This window comes from Papio anubis, chromosome 12, assembly GCF_008728515.1.
Source record: "Papio anubis isolate 15944 chromosome 12, Panubis1.0, whole genome shotgun sequence".
Classification (NCBI taxonomy): domain Eukaryota; kingdom Metazoa; phylum Chordata; class Mammalia; order Primates; family Cercopithecidae; genus Papio; species Papio anubis.
This window is the reverse complement of record NC_044987.1, coordinates 74,103,917-74,117,341: the sequence shown is the minus strand read 5'-3', so window position 1 is coordinate 74,117,341 and position 13,425 is coordinate 74,103,917. Positions and strand designations below refer to the sequence as shown.

Sequence of the window (13,425 nt, the reverse complement as noted above, 5' to 3'; positions counted from 1 at the left end):
CTGTGGTCTGAGAAATAGTTTGTTATAATTTCTGCTCTTTTACACATTTGCTGACAAGTGCTTTACTTCCAACTATGTGGTCATTTTTGGAATAAGTGCGATGTGGTGCTGAGAAGAATGTATATTCTGTCGATTTGGGGTGGAGAGTTCTGTAGATGTCTATTAGGTCCATTCGCTTGGTGCAGAGCTGAGTTCAATTCCTGGATATCCTTGTTAACTTTCTGTCTCGTTGATCTGTCTAATGTTATCAGTGGGGTGTTAAAGTCTCCCATTATTATTGTGTTGAAGTCTAAGTCTCTTTCTAAGTCTCTTAAGGACTTGCTTTATGAATCTGCGTGCTCCTGTATTGGGTGCATATATATTTAGGATAGTTAGCTCTTCCTGTTGAATTGATCCCTTTACCATTATGTAATGGCCTTCTTTGTCCCTTTTGGTCTTTGTTGGCTTAAAGTCTGTTTTATCAGAGACTAGGATTGCAACCCCTGCTTTTTATTGTTTTCCATTTGCTTGGTAGATCTTCCTCCATCCGTATATTTTGGCCTATGTGTGTCTCTGCACGTGAGATGGGTCTCCTGAATAAGTCAAGACACTGATGGGTCTTGACTCTTTATCCAGTTTGCCAGTCTGTGTCTTTTAATTGGATCACTTAGCCCATTTACATTTAAGGTTAATATTGTTATGTGTGAATTTGATCCTGTCATTATGATGTTAGGTGGTTATTTTGCTTGTTAGCTGATGCAGTTTCTTCATAGTGTCGATGGTCTTTACAATTTGGCATGTTTTTGCAATGGCTGGTACCAGTTGTCCTGTAGGGCAGGCCTGGTGGTGACAAAATCTCTCAGCATTTGCTTGTCTGTAAAGGATTTTATTTCTCCTTCACTTAAGAAGTTTAGTTTGGCTGGATATGAAATTCTGGGTTGAAAATTCTTTTCTTTAAGAATGTTGAATATTGGCCCCCATTCTCTTCTGTTTTGTAGAGTTTCTGCTGAGAGATCCACTGTTAGTCTGATGGGCTTCTCTTTGTGGGTAACCCGACCTTTCTCTCTGGCTGCCCTTAACATTTTTTCCTTCATTTCAACTTTGGTGAATCTGACAATTATGTGTCTTGGAGTTGCTCTTCTCGAGGAGTATCTTTTTGCTGTTCTCTGTATTTCCTGAATTTGAATGTCAGCCTGCCTTGTTAGGCTGGGGAAGTTCTCCTGGATAATATCCTGAAGAGCATTTTCCAACTTGGTTCCATTCTCCCCGTCACTTTCAGGTACACCAATGAGACGTAGATTTGGTCTTTTCACATAGTCCCATATTTCTTGGAGGCTTTGTTGATTTCTTTTTACTGTTTTTTCTCTAAACTTCTCTTCTCACTTCATTTCATTCATTTGATCTTCAATCACTGATATCCTTTCTTCCAGTTGATCAAATCGGCTACTGAAGCTTGTGCATGCGTCACGTAGTTCTCGTGCCATGATTTTCAGCTCTATCAGGTCATTTAGGGACTTCTCTAAACTGGGTATTCTAGTTAGCTATACGTCTAATCTTTTTTCAAGGTTTTTAGCTTCTTTGCGATGGGTTTGAACTTCCTCCTTTAGCTGCGAGAAGTCTGATCGTCTGAAGCCTTCTTCTCTCAACTCGTCAGTCATTCTCAGTTCCGCTGCTGATGAGGAGCTGCGTTCCTTTGGAGGGGGAGAGGTGCTCTGATTTTTAGAATTTTCAGCTTTTCTGCTCTGGTTTCTCCCCATCTTTGTGGTTTTATCTACATTTGGTCTTTGATGATGGTGACATACAGATGGGCTTTTAGTGTGGATGTCCTTTCTGTTTGTTAATTTTCCTTCTAACAGTCAGGACCCTCAGCTGCAGGTCTGTTGGATTTTGCCTGAGGTCGACTCCAGACCCTGTTTGCCTGGGTATCACTAGCATAGGCTGCAGAACTGCAAATATTGCAGAAGGGCAAATGTTCCTGCCTGATCGTTCCTCTGGAAGTTTCCTCTCAGAGGGGCATCCAGCTGTATGAGGTGTCCTTCGGCCCCTACTGGGAGGTGCCTCCCAGTTAGGCTACTCAGGAGTCAGGGACCCACTTGAGGAGGAAGTCTGTCCGTTCTCAGATCTCAAACTCTGTGCTGGGAGAACCACTACTCTCTTCAAAGCTGTCAGACAGGAACATTTAAGTCTGCAGAAGTTTCTGCTGCCTTTTGTTCAGCTATGCCCTGCCCCCAGCATTGGAGTCTACAGAGGCAGGCAGGCCTCCTTGAGCTGCCGAGGGCTCCAAAGCAGCTTCCTCGTGGCTTTGTTTACTTACTCAAGCCTCAGTAATGGCGGGCGCCCCTCTGCCAGCCTCACTGCTGTCTTGCAGTTCAATCTCAGACTGCTGTTCTAGCAGTGAGCAAGGTTCTGTGGGTGTGAGACCCTCCGAGCCAGGTGCAGGATATAATCTCCCTGTGTGCCATTTGCTAAGACCATTGGAAAAGTGCAGTATTAGAGTGGGAATGACCCAATTTTCCAGGTGCCATCTGTCACGGCTTCCCTTGGCTAGGAAAGGGAATTTCCCTACCTCTTGCACTTCCCGGGTGAGGTGATGCCTCGCCCTGCTTAGGTTCACAGTCTGTGGGCTGCCCCCACTGTCCTGCACCCACTGTCCAACAAGCCCCAGTGAGATGAACCTGGTACCTCAGTTGGAAATGCAGAAATTGCCTGTCTTCTGCATCGCTCATGCTGGGAGCTGTAGCCTGGAGCTGTTCCTATTCGGCCATCTTGGAACCTACCCCCCTTCATTCTTAAAGAATACTTTTGCTGGATATAGACTTTACAGCCATTTTCTTCCAGTACTTCAAAAGTGTTCTGCCACTTCCTTCTGGTCTTCATGGTTTTAAGTGAGAAATATGCTATTACTTGAATTGGTGTTCCCCTATAGGTAATGTGTTGTTTCTCTCTGGATGCTTTTTAAGATATTCTCTTTGTCTTTAGCTTTCAGAAGTTTAACTGTGACATGTCTTAGAGTAGATTTTGAGAGGTTGATACTATTTGGGGTTCAGAAAGCTTCTTGAATCTGTAGGATTATGTTTTTGGCTAAATCTGAGAAGTTTTCAGCCATTATTTCTTCAAATACTCTTTCAATCCCACCCTCTTTCTCCTTCTCAAACACCAATAATACAAATGTTGGTTCTTTGTTACTGCCCAACAGGTCCCTAGGACTCTGTTCATTTTGTTTCTGTTTTCTCTACGTTGTAAAAATTGGGTAAATTCTAGTGATCTATGCTTAAGCTCACAGATTCTATCCTACTGTCATCTCCACTTTGTTATTCATCTTATCCAGTAATTTTAAATTTCTATTATTGTATTTTTCAGCTCTATAATTTCCATTTGTTTCTTTTTTATATTTCTTTTGCTAATATTTTCTTTCTTTTTCCATTTGTTTCAAGATACTTTGTAATTATTTGTTAGAGCATTTTTATGATGTTTGCTTTAAAAATCCTTGCCAGATGATTCCAAATCTGATTCATCTTGGTGTTGTCATTCCTTTTTCTTATTCAATTTGTGATTTTCTTGCTTTGGTATGATGGGTGATTTTTTATTTTATTCTCAATATTTTTACTATAACTTACAAGACTCTGGGTCCTACCAAAATCTTTGACATTAGAAGGCAGTATCCCCATTTAGGTTTGTCACACAGGTCCTGGTGTACTTTTGTGGGCTGTGGTTTGGATGACAATTTTCAAAGCATTCACAATCATTTTGGTGTGTTTGATTTTTTTTTTTTTTTTTTGGTGCCCCTTGAGTTCCCACTAGTCCATATTGGTACCTTAGGGTAGAGGGAGAGAGAGCTTCCTCAGGTTGAGTCATCTGGTTCCTTTAGGGGACAGAAAGGAGTCTCCAGGCCACAGGAATAAAGATCACTTTCTGGGCTAGGCATTTGTAAGGATATCCCCTTTGCCAGGCACATTGGCTACCAAGTGTCTGTCAGTGGGGAAGGGGAGTCTCATGCCCAGGAGGGAAGGAGAAAGCTTCTCCCTAGCCACGGATTGCCAGTGGCTCCAAATTAATTCCCCCTTGCTAGAGCCACCAGACTTGCTTAGTGTTGTTGGCAGGGCTCTTGTTTAATCTGGGGGAAAGAATAAGCCTACCTGTGTCACCTTATGTTTATAGGTTGAGAGTGGGGGCCTAGACCATGTTTTGCTGTTGGGTGTGGGTCATAAGAGACTCTGTCACTGTGTTGTTTTTCCTGTACTAAGGTCCCTAGTCAGTCTGCCTTCCTCTTTTCATTTTTCATAGTTCTCGCTTGATTTCCTCTTACATTATTTCCAGAGTTAATAACTGTACTTAGCAAGGAGGAAAAGAGAGAAATAAATATGGTAACACACACAGAGCATATAAAGTAATGTATAGTACAAATAACTAAAGGCAAAGATAGTACTGTTATTATTAGCAGAAAGTGAAGATATAAAAATATAGACAAAATGGCCAGGCGTGGTGGCTCACCCCTGTAATCCCAGCACTTTGGGAGGTCGAGGTGGGGAGATCACCTGAGGTCAGGAGTTCGAGACCAGCCTAACCAACATGGAGAAACCCCATCTCTACTAAAAATACAAAATTAGCCAGGCGTGGTGGTGCATGCCTGTAATCGCACCTACTTGGGAGGCTAAGGCAGGAGGATCGCTTGAACCCGGGAGGTGGAGGTTGCGGTGAGCTGAGATCATGCCATTGCTCTCCAGCCTGGGCAACAAGAGCAAAACTTCGTCTCAAAAAATGAAATATATATATATAGCGACAAAATGGCATTAGAGTTCAAAAGAGATATAGAAAACTTCCATTTGGATGGTAACAGAAATTTTATGGAAGGGGTAGCATTTTGAGCTGGGCCCTAAAAATTTGTTAGGATTATATTTATATTTGTTTACAATAAAACAAAACAAAAATGTATTGGGGAAGTATACTGCACAAAATGGACACCGCATAAATACAAGTATAAACGTGGTAAAATACAACTTTTAAGCAGTAAAATAATGCTATACAGGGAACATGAAATTGTTAAAGTACAGATTATATAAGAAAGCAATGAAAAACAGGCTGGAAAGACATGTTGGGACCAAATTTTTGAGAACAATTGATTCCAAGCTAAGTAATATGAGTAATAAAGGGTCGTATATAATAGATTTTGAACAGGTTGCTAAAAATAGAAAATAAAGTAAGTTAAGGGAAAAAGATGTGATAGAACGCAATGCAATTTTAGAGAGGATAGTTGGGGTATGCCTCACTAAGAAGGAAATGTTTATGTAAAGACATGACAAGGTGTAGGAAATAAGCATTCCAAGCAGAAAGACTAGCAAGTGCAAAGACCTGAGTTATAAGCCTGTCTGACTTGCTTGGGGAATAATAAGGAGGCCAGTGCAGCTGGAACAGAGTAAATGAAGGAGAAAGTAGCAGAAGACAAACAGAAGTACAAGAGAGTAAGGGAGGGAACCATGTTGTGTAAGTTCTTTTACGTACATGACAAAGACTTTTACTCTGGGTGAAACAGGAGAGAAATGAGCAAGAGAGTGACAGATCAAATTGAATATTCAAATTATTTGCCACAATTTTAAAAGTTGAACTTAAATTCCTATTTTCCATTCACTTTTTTTTGGCAAAATCTTGATTGTTAAACAGAAAGTTGAGAATAGTTTTTATGTTTTAAATGGCTATTGAAAAAGAAGAGGAGTGGCAGGGAGAAGAGGAAAAAGGAGAGAAGGAGGAGAAGCAGTAGGGGTGGCAGAAGGTAGCAATGGCTGTATGACCTGCAAATGCTAAAATATTTACTCTCTGGCCTTTTAAAGAAAAAAATGCTCACTTCTGTCTTATACTTCAAGTTCAGATTAGTATTTATTATTATTGAAATTTATATAATATTGGCTCACATTTGTACTGAGTACTAGGCACATATTAATTAGCCCTTTGAGGGAACTGGTATTATTCTCAATTTGTAGGTGAGGAAATAGGTTCAGAGTGTCTTAAGAGGCTTGCCTAATATTCCAGCCAAGAGGGACTGGTTTGTATCAGACCAACTCTTCTGTCTAGAACAACTAGAAAAGCTGAAATAAAATATAAATAGCATACATTTCAAGGCATCAAAACACAACCAAACAGCCAGAGCATAAAGGGCCAAGAACCCAGAATTAAGAGAAAAGATTAAAAGAAACCCAACATTCTGTGCTACTCTTTTCCCTCTAGGAATTTTCTGCTGATTCATAACTGGCACAGAGCAGAGAGGATGAAAAGCACAAAAGAGGCCAGGAAACAGAGTAGAGATCTATAGTCTCAAGGAGGTGAGAGACTGAAATTGCAGTTCAGAGTTATGAAGACAGGGAGGGCCAAACAAGATCTCAAAGTGATGAGAAAAACAAAGTAGTGAGCTTAAATTCAGACCTGCTTTTCCTCTAAAGGCATTTGCCAATTTATAAAAGTGGCTAAGAGAGAGAGATAAACCAAGTAGAAATCCTCAAAAAGATTTCTATTTGGAAATTAAAATAGGGCTTTCAGCAGTCTCACAAATGCCAGAAGGAACAACAAAAAAAGGAATTCCTAGAAAAACACAAGTAACTCAATTGTTAGAAGAAAAGATGGAAAACCTAAATAGTACTAAAACAAAGAAATTGAATCCATAACTGAAAATTTGTCCACAAAAGAATTATTCAAGGTGAGGTAGCTTCACCAGAGCATTCTTCCAAACATTAAAGGAGGAAATAATACCAATTTTTAACCTTACCCAAACTTTTTGAGATAATAGAAAGGGTAAATATCTCACCTTATTTTATTTTGATATCAAGGTTCTTGGTAACCGTGATACCAATATAATGCCAGGAACATTATGAAAAGTAAGAATTTATAGGCCAACACTCTCTCATAAACACAAATTCAAAATTTCTAAACAAAACATTAACAAATAGAATCTAGGGATAAAGATTTTTTAAAAATACATCTTGATCAAATTTACTTTATTCTGGGAATACACGGATGGTTTAACAAACACACCAATTAATGCAATTCACCACATTAGTAGAATAATTAGAAAAAAATTCTCGAATCATTTGAGTAGATGCAGAAAAAGCATCTGATAAAATTCTATATCCATTCATGACTAAAAAAGAGAAAAAAAGTCCTTAGTAAACTTGAATTAGAATAAAACTTCCTTAATCTGCTAAAGGGTATCTATAAAAAAGCATTAGTGGTGATATGTTGAACATTTTCTCCCTGAGTTCATGAAGAAAAACAAGGCTGCCTACTCATACCACTTCCATTCAACACTGAATTGAAGGTCCTAGACAGTACAATAACATGAGAAAACGAAATAAAAGGCATAGGTTTGGAAATAAATAAATAAATCTGTCTTTACTCATAGATAACATTATTGTGTACTTCAAGACTTAATCTTCAAATAAGCTATTAGAATTATTAAGTAAATTTGGCATAATGGGAAAGATCAATAAAGATATACATCAAAAGTTAACACAGTTAACACAGTTATTGCTTGATGTTTTATGAGTGATTTTTCTTTTTCCTCCTTATATTAAATACTTCTATTTTCATTTTATCTGATATAAACATATATTACTTAGGTATTCAAAAAATTAATCTTAACACATATTATTTCATTTGTATATATATAGTGTTCAAAAATTAGCAAAACTAGTTACTAGAAGTCGGATAGGATTTACCTTTGAGGATATAGGTAATGACTGGAATTGGGCATAAGCAAGGCTTCTGAGATACTGGAAACATTCCATTTCTTCATATCGGTATCAGTTACATGGGATGTTTAACTTCTGAAAATTGAGCTGTACACTTTTCTGCATGTATGTTATAATTCAATAAAAAGTTTACCAAAAATAAAAGTTGGGTATCTTTACTTCCCTAATAAAATATGTTGCCAATTGCTTTGCTTTGTCTCAGATATGGCCTTCCATCTATTTTTTCCCCTTTATAGATCAGTGGTCCACATCAGAAAAGAAAAAAATCTTATTCTTAATATAGAAATATTAGTTGATTCTGAGCCCAGATTATATTAGCAATATTTTCATAACAATTTACATAAATTTGGTTTTTTATCATTTTCTTTTTCCCTTATAATTAAAATGTATTTTTAAAAAATCTACCTCAATGAAGGTTCTAGTTAACTTATGAGTTTAGTTAAAGAAAATCTTATGGCACAGAAATATTGCAAATCTTTAAGTGTCAAAAGTTTCATCACAGGTATTATTTAGTGATATTACTTATACTTACTTGATAATGAGGCTTATACCATTGCTTTAAGTCCCAATCCCAAAGAATCATCTGGAAAAAAAAAATTCACTTGGTTACAAACCAGAAATAAATAAACAAGAATATGTAAAGACAAAATTGAGCATTTTCCATTACAATTATCTAATATAGCTCAAAATCTGGAAGAGATACTGGAATGGTGAGAATAAAAATTATCTCCAGACAGAATATTTCATTAATTAATACAATCTGTAATTGAGAAATCAAAATAAAGAATTATCACAATAAAGTAACTAAAACAAGCCATATTAATCTTCAAATATTACCACAAAAAGGAAAATATAAATCCAAAACCACATTAAGTCACAAAAAATAAAAGAAATATTACACATCATCAGATATTCTCTGCCTACCCACCATCTCCAAAGGCTCATCATGGGTGATGGGTGATGCTATCTTCTTACCAATAAGGTACTTCTGTCAAAAATATTTTGAAAAGTTTGTTGTCCTTGGGGTTAGATTAAGTATAAAGGAATGGATTTATCAAAAGCAGCACATACTCCTTTTGATATGCAGATAATTAGTGATTGTTTTCCTGTCTGTCTCCTTGATAGACTAGCCTATCAACGGTAACTTTAGTCCCAGACTAGTTTTTTTTCCTACCTTTCTTCCTAACAAGCTTTTTGGCTGCTTCCCAACCCAATATAGTAGTCACTACATATGCCCAAGGAGATAAAATTAACTTTAATTTAGGAAGTTATAACTGCTACCTATCATCAATCCTAAATTTCTTTGACATTTACTGAGTTAAATAGGTCTTCTCCTTTTGATTAAATAATACATTATAACAGCTATTTTGTACATAGCTTTGAACCTTTATTGAATATGAGCCTAATCTGTAATATAATCATATAATTTCTATATATTGAACTATCTGTGTTGTTTCTTGTCCTTCAGGCTTAAGTTTTCTGGTTGCAAAAGATCTTATTTGGGGCTTTGCAGGCCACATAAGGTCTCTATGGCATATTCTTTGCTTTTTGTTTTTGTTTTATAACCCTTTAAAATGCAAAAAAAAATTATTAGCTCAAAGGTCATACAAAAACAGGCTGCTGGCAGGATTTGGTCAGTGGACTACAGTTTGTTGACTCATATTTTACATAATACACCCATGCTTAATCACTCAAAAAATTGTCAATTATCATTATCACCATCTCCTCATCAATATCCTTGCAGAACGTAATTTCTTTCTTACCACTGAAGAAAAATCTATTTCTTCCCAAAGAAAATTCAGACACAGTACAATCACTTAGAAGGCTCATGAACCAGTGCCCACAAAATGGCTCTGATATAACTACATGCAAAGTATACCACATATATAACAGACACATTAAATTTAAGCAATATTTTATATGGTCCTAAATGTGGTCCTGATATAATTATTTCAGGTTGTGATTTAATCAGCATATAATCTAGATTCAAGGGACACTAATTATTGCAAATAAAGATATTAATAGCTTCCTAAAATGCTTCTTAAGATTAACATAACCTAAAATCCCTAAGTTTCTTTTATACATGATATTGTTATGATCCATTTTCCTCCATGCTATTCTTATAAATATGGCTTTTTAGACCCAATGGCAATACTTTACTTCTGCCCTTATTTTAGCCTGTCAGTTTCTTTGGAGATTGAGAATGTCAACTACCCTATTCTTCATTCCTCCCATTATCATGACATCTATAAATCTGATGTTTTCTTAAGTTCACGAATAGATGTATAGAAGAGACAGGAGTGAAAACAGAGCCATACCATGTATCACTAAAAATCACCTATGAGATAGGCATCAATGAACTAATTTGCATTCTCGGTCTACAACCTTACCTAACTGTACTATCATCTGATCCATATTTCTATACTTCTCCCACAATAACACCATCAAACAGAGAAAAATACTTGTATACCTTATTTCCCTGATTCATTACCCTAAGTAGAAGTTGATTTGTTGCTCACTCAAGCATACTTTCATTAGAATGGTTTCTTAACATTGAGTAGTCTGCCTTCCCTACTTCATTGACCTACATGATTAAATAAACATTACCTTTTTAAATATTTGTACTCTAATGCCAAGAGCCATGTTTGTATTCATGTGATATATTCTCAACAGGGGTGCTATCACTCCCAAGCAGGTGGTAATTGGTTCTTGGGGGGAAAAAAAAAAATCTTGAAAATTAAAATGGTTCATAGCCCTCCAAAGGTTACAGTAGACAAACAGATGTACTGTACATCTTTGGTAAGAAAATGACATGAAGTGGGAGATTAGGGAAACATATATATAACATATTTATATATGTATATATAATATTTTACATATGTATAGATAATATTTTGTATATTATATGTAATATAAACATATATATATATATTCCTGGATTTGGGGTTGTAATGAAAATACAGTGGAGAAACACTGATATAAAGTAGTCCTGCTGCTTACTTATAAGAGCAATCTCAGCTTATATTTTGTGAAAGTTCTCTGACGCATTGAGACAATTGTAAGGCTGCCTATGCAGAAGGAAGGCTGCTAACATGAGAAGGAATGTATGCCCTATTTTAACTGGACTCCTAAAGGTCTCTAAAAATCTTACTATGTACGATGCTTTTTTTTCTCTGCTTGCTTTCTTTAGATCTCTCTACCGTAGCATTTTGTATTACAATATTTCAATATTATAGTATTACAATATTACAGACCATCTTCCACAATATTGCATATTACAATATTGTAGTATTACAATATTACAGACCATCTCCCTCAATAAATTCACTCCTCCTGGCCCTTTATCCCATTATCATAGTTTTCTCTCACTTGTGCTTGCTAGGTTAGCTTTGAATCAATTCTTAAGCAAAGCCTAATCTTATTTGCAGTCACTTTCTCTAGGATGAAAATTACATTACCCTAAAGCAGCAGGTCTTACTGTGAAATCCCCTTCATATTAGGAATTGAAAGCAGATACACAGAAAGCCACAAAGAGCTGGCAGACTGCCTTCTGTGTAATTTGAGCAACTAGAATATTAGCGATTTTGAGAAAACAATTTTCTCCATAAGTAATAGAAGATGAACGACCCAGGAATTCCACAGCTAGGTATACATCTTAGAGCAGTATTCAAAATGCAGTCCATAACAAGATAAATACAGAAATTCAGAGTAAAGGTTTATATATTTTTATAGCAATTTGACATTGGTGAGACATTTTTAGTATATTTTACAAAAGCATCAATCCACAACAGATCAGGGAAAAACTCAAAAACTTGGTCCTTTGCTACAGTTTGACAGAAGGAGACAAGAAGAATGCACATAGCTGTGCAGCTTAGGGTAGCAAAAAACTAGATACAATCCAAATGTTCATCAACAATAAAAGAGAAAAATTTTAGTATATTCATACAATGGAGTACAGCAGTGAAAATGAATGAAGTACATACAGCTACATAGTATATGGATGGATCTCAGAAACAATGTTGAACAAGAAAAGCAAATCACAGACAGATACATACAGTATAACTTCACTCATTTAAAATGAAATACACACTGAGATATGCTTATTAGAAATACATATGGTAAACTGTAAAGAAATTCAGGATGGTGATTATCTCTAAAAGAGAAAGAAGTGAACCAGATCCAGGAGTGACACACGGGGAACTTCAATGTTAATGGCAATGTTCAAAAATAACAGTAATGGTGGGTCGATGGTGTCTGTTTCTTTAGTCTCTATACTTTACATGTATTTCATAAATATTTGTTCAGCTGTAGTTAAAAGTTAAGATGAATTTAGGAAGGTAAGGAAGTAGAGAAAGTGACTAGAGAAAACTCTTTTGAAAAACTGTGCTGTAAAGGCAAGAATGAAATGAAGCAATCTTTAGAAAAAAATGTGGGAATAATACTTCTTTTTTTAACATGGTAGGTTCTAAAGCATGCTTGTACTTGATAGGAATGATCCTGGACAGTGGGAGAACTAATGACAGAATAAAGTGAGAAATATGCAAAGAGCAAATACTTAATGAAAATACTGCTAAGTGTCTCTGTAATATTAGATTACATATGCGTATACATGAAATATATATATATATATATTTAAAAACATAAAATTTTAAACTAGGAAACAGTAATAGAGTATTAGCTATTATTTATCAAATTATGATCTGTCAATCACTAGTTGTTCCTCCTTGTCCCAGAATAGTTAGAGGGAAAAAGGAAACAATTTAGTTTGCATATATTTCATAATTGTGAACTATAAGGTTAATTTTGATTTCCACAGAAATCTCATTATCTTAACAAATTATATTCTTAAAAGCTGAAAAGGTTCTCTAAGATGTGCATTATTCTAAAAGAGAACAAATCATCTTTCCTAAAGTATTTTCACACCATTTGAATATTATTTATATCTTTTAAATTTGCATTATTTTCATTGTGTTGCATTATACTCCCCAATCAATAAAATAAATAAATGGCTCAAAACTGGTTTCTAAAGCCTAAGGTATTGATAAAAACAAGGTAACATAAATAGCTCAGAATAAATGTTAAGCCTAAATCAAGAATAGGACTCTAATGCAAACAATATAAATCTGTGCGTGTGATAATACCATACAACGGGATAAAACCAAAAATTTTACTAGCACATACAACAGCAACTATCTAAAAGCTGGATTTCTTTTTGACTGGTAATTCATTTACCCCATATTCTTCTGGATGTTGTCTATTTTGAAACTTTATCAAATAATGACATGAAGCTATGGAACGTTTTCAAAAAAAAAATAAAAACCTCTTTGGTAAATGAACAGAATCTTTCTAAAACAAGCACAAAATGCTTTCATATATGAAACTGAAGATTTTTGTTCCTAAAAGAGAAGAGACAAAAACTACACAGGCACCATTCAGATTCTGTGCTCCTCCTAGCAAAAGCATATAAAAAAGATAGACTATTGCTGAGAGATTTATAAAACTCTCAGCCACACAAATGATGAACATTATGCTGAAAGAAAAACCAGATATTTTACTTTACTGCTTGATAAGTGCACTGAAGTGCAGAGTCCAAATCAGCTCTTGGTATATGTGTAATACACATGAGAAAGAATAGCAGACAAGTTTTTATGTTTTTACCTCTGAAAAATCCATACTATAAAAGATAATTTTTTCCTACTTTAATATTTAT

The 13,425-nt window shown here is 35.6% G+C and overlaps 1 protein-coding gene across 3 annotated transcripts in view; it reads right to left on the bottom strand.

The window, feature by feature from the left end:
- Positions 1-13,425, bottom strand: part of PDE3B (phosphodiesterase 3B) — a 215,091-nt gene that overhangs the window by 87,013 nt on the left and 114,653 nt on the right. For all 3 annotated transcript variants that reach the window (XM_003910185.3, XM_021926005.2, XM_009186523.3), the window contains exon 2: positions 8,248-8,298. In XM_003910185.3, the coding sequence (XP_003910234.1) occupies positions 8,248-8,298 (51 nt within the window). The remainder of the gene's footprint in view (positions 1-8,247; positions 8,299-13,425) is intronic.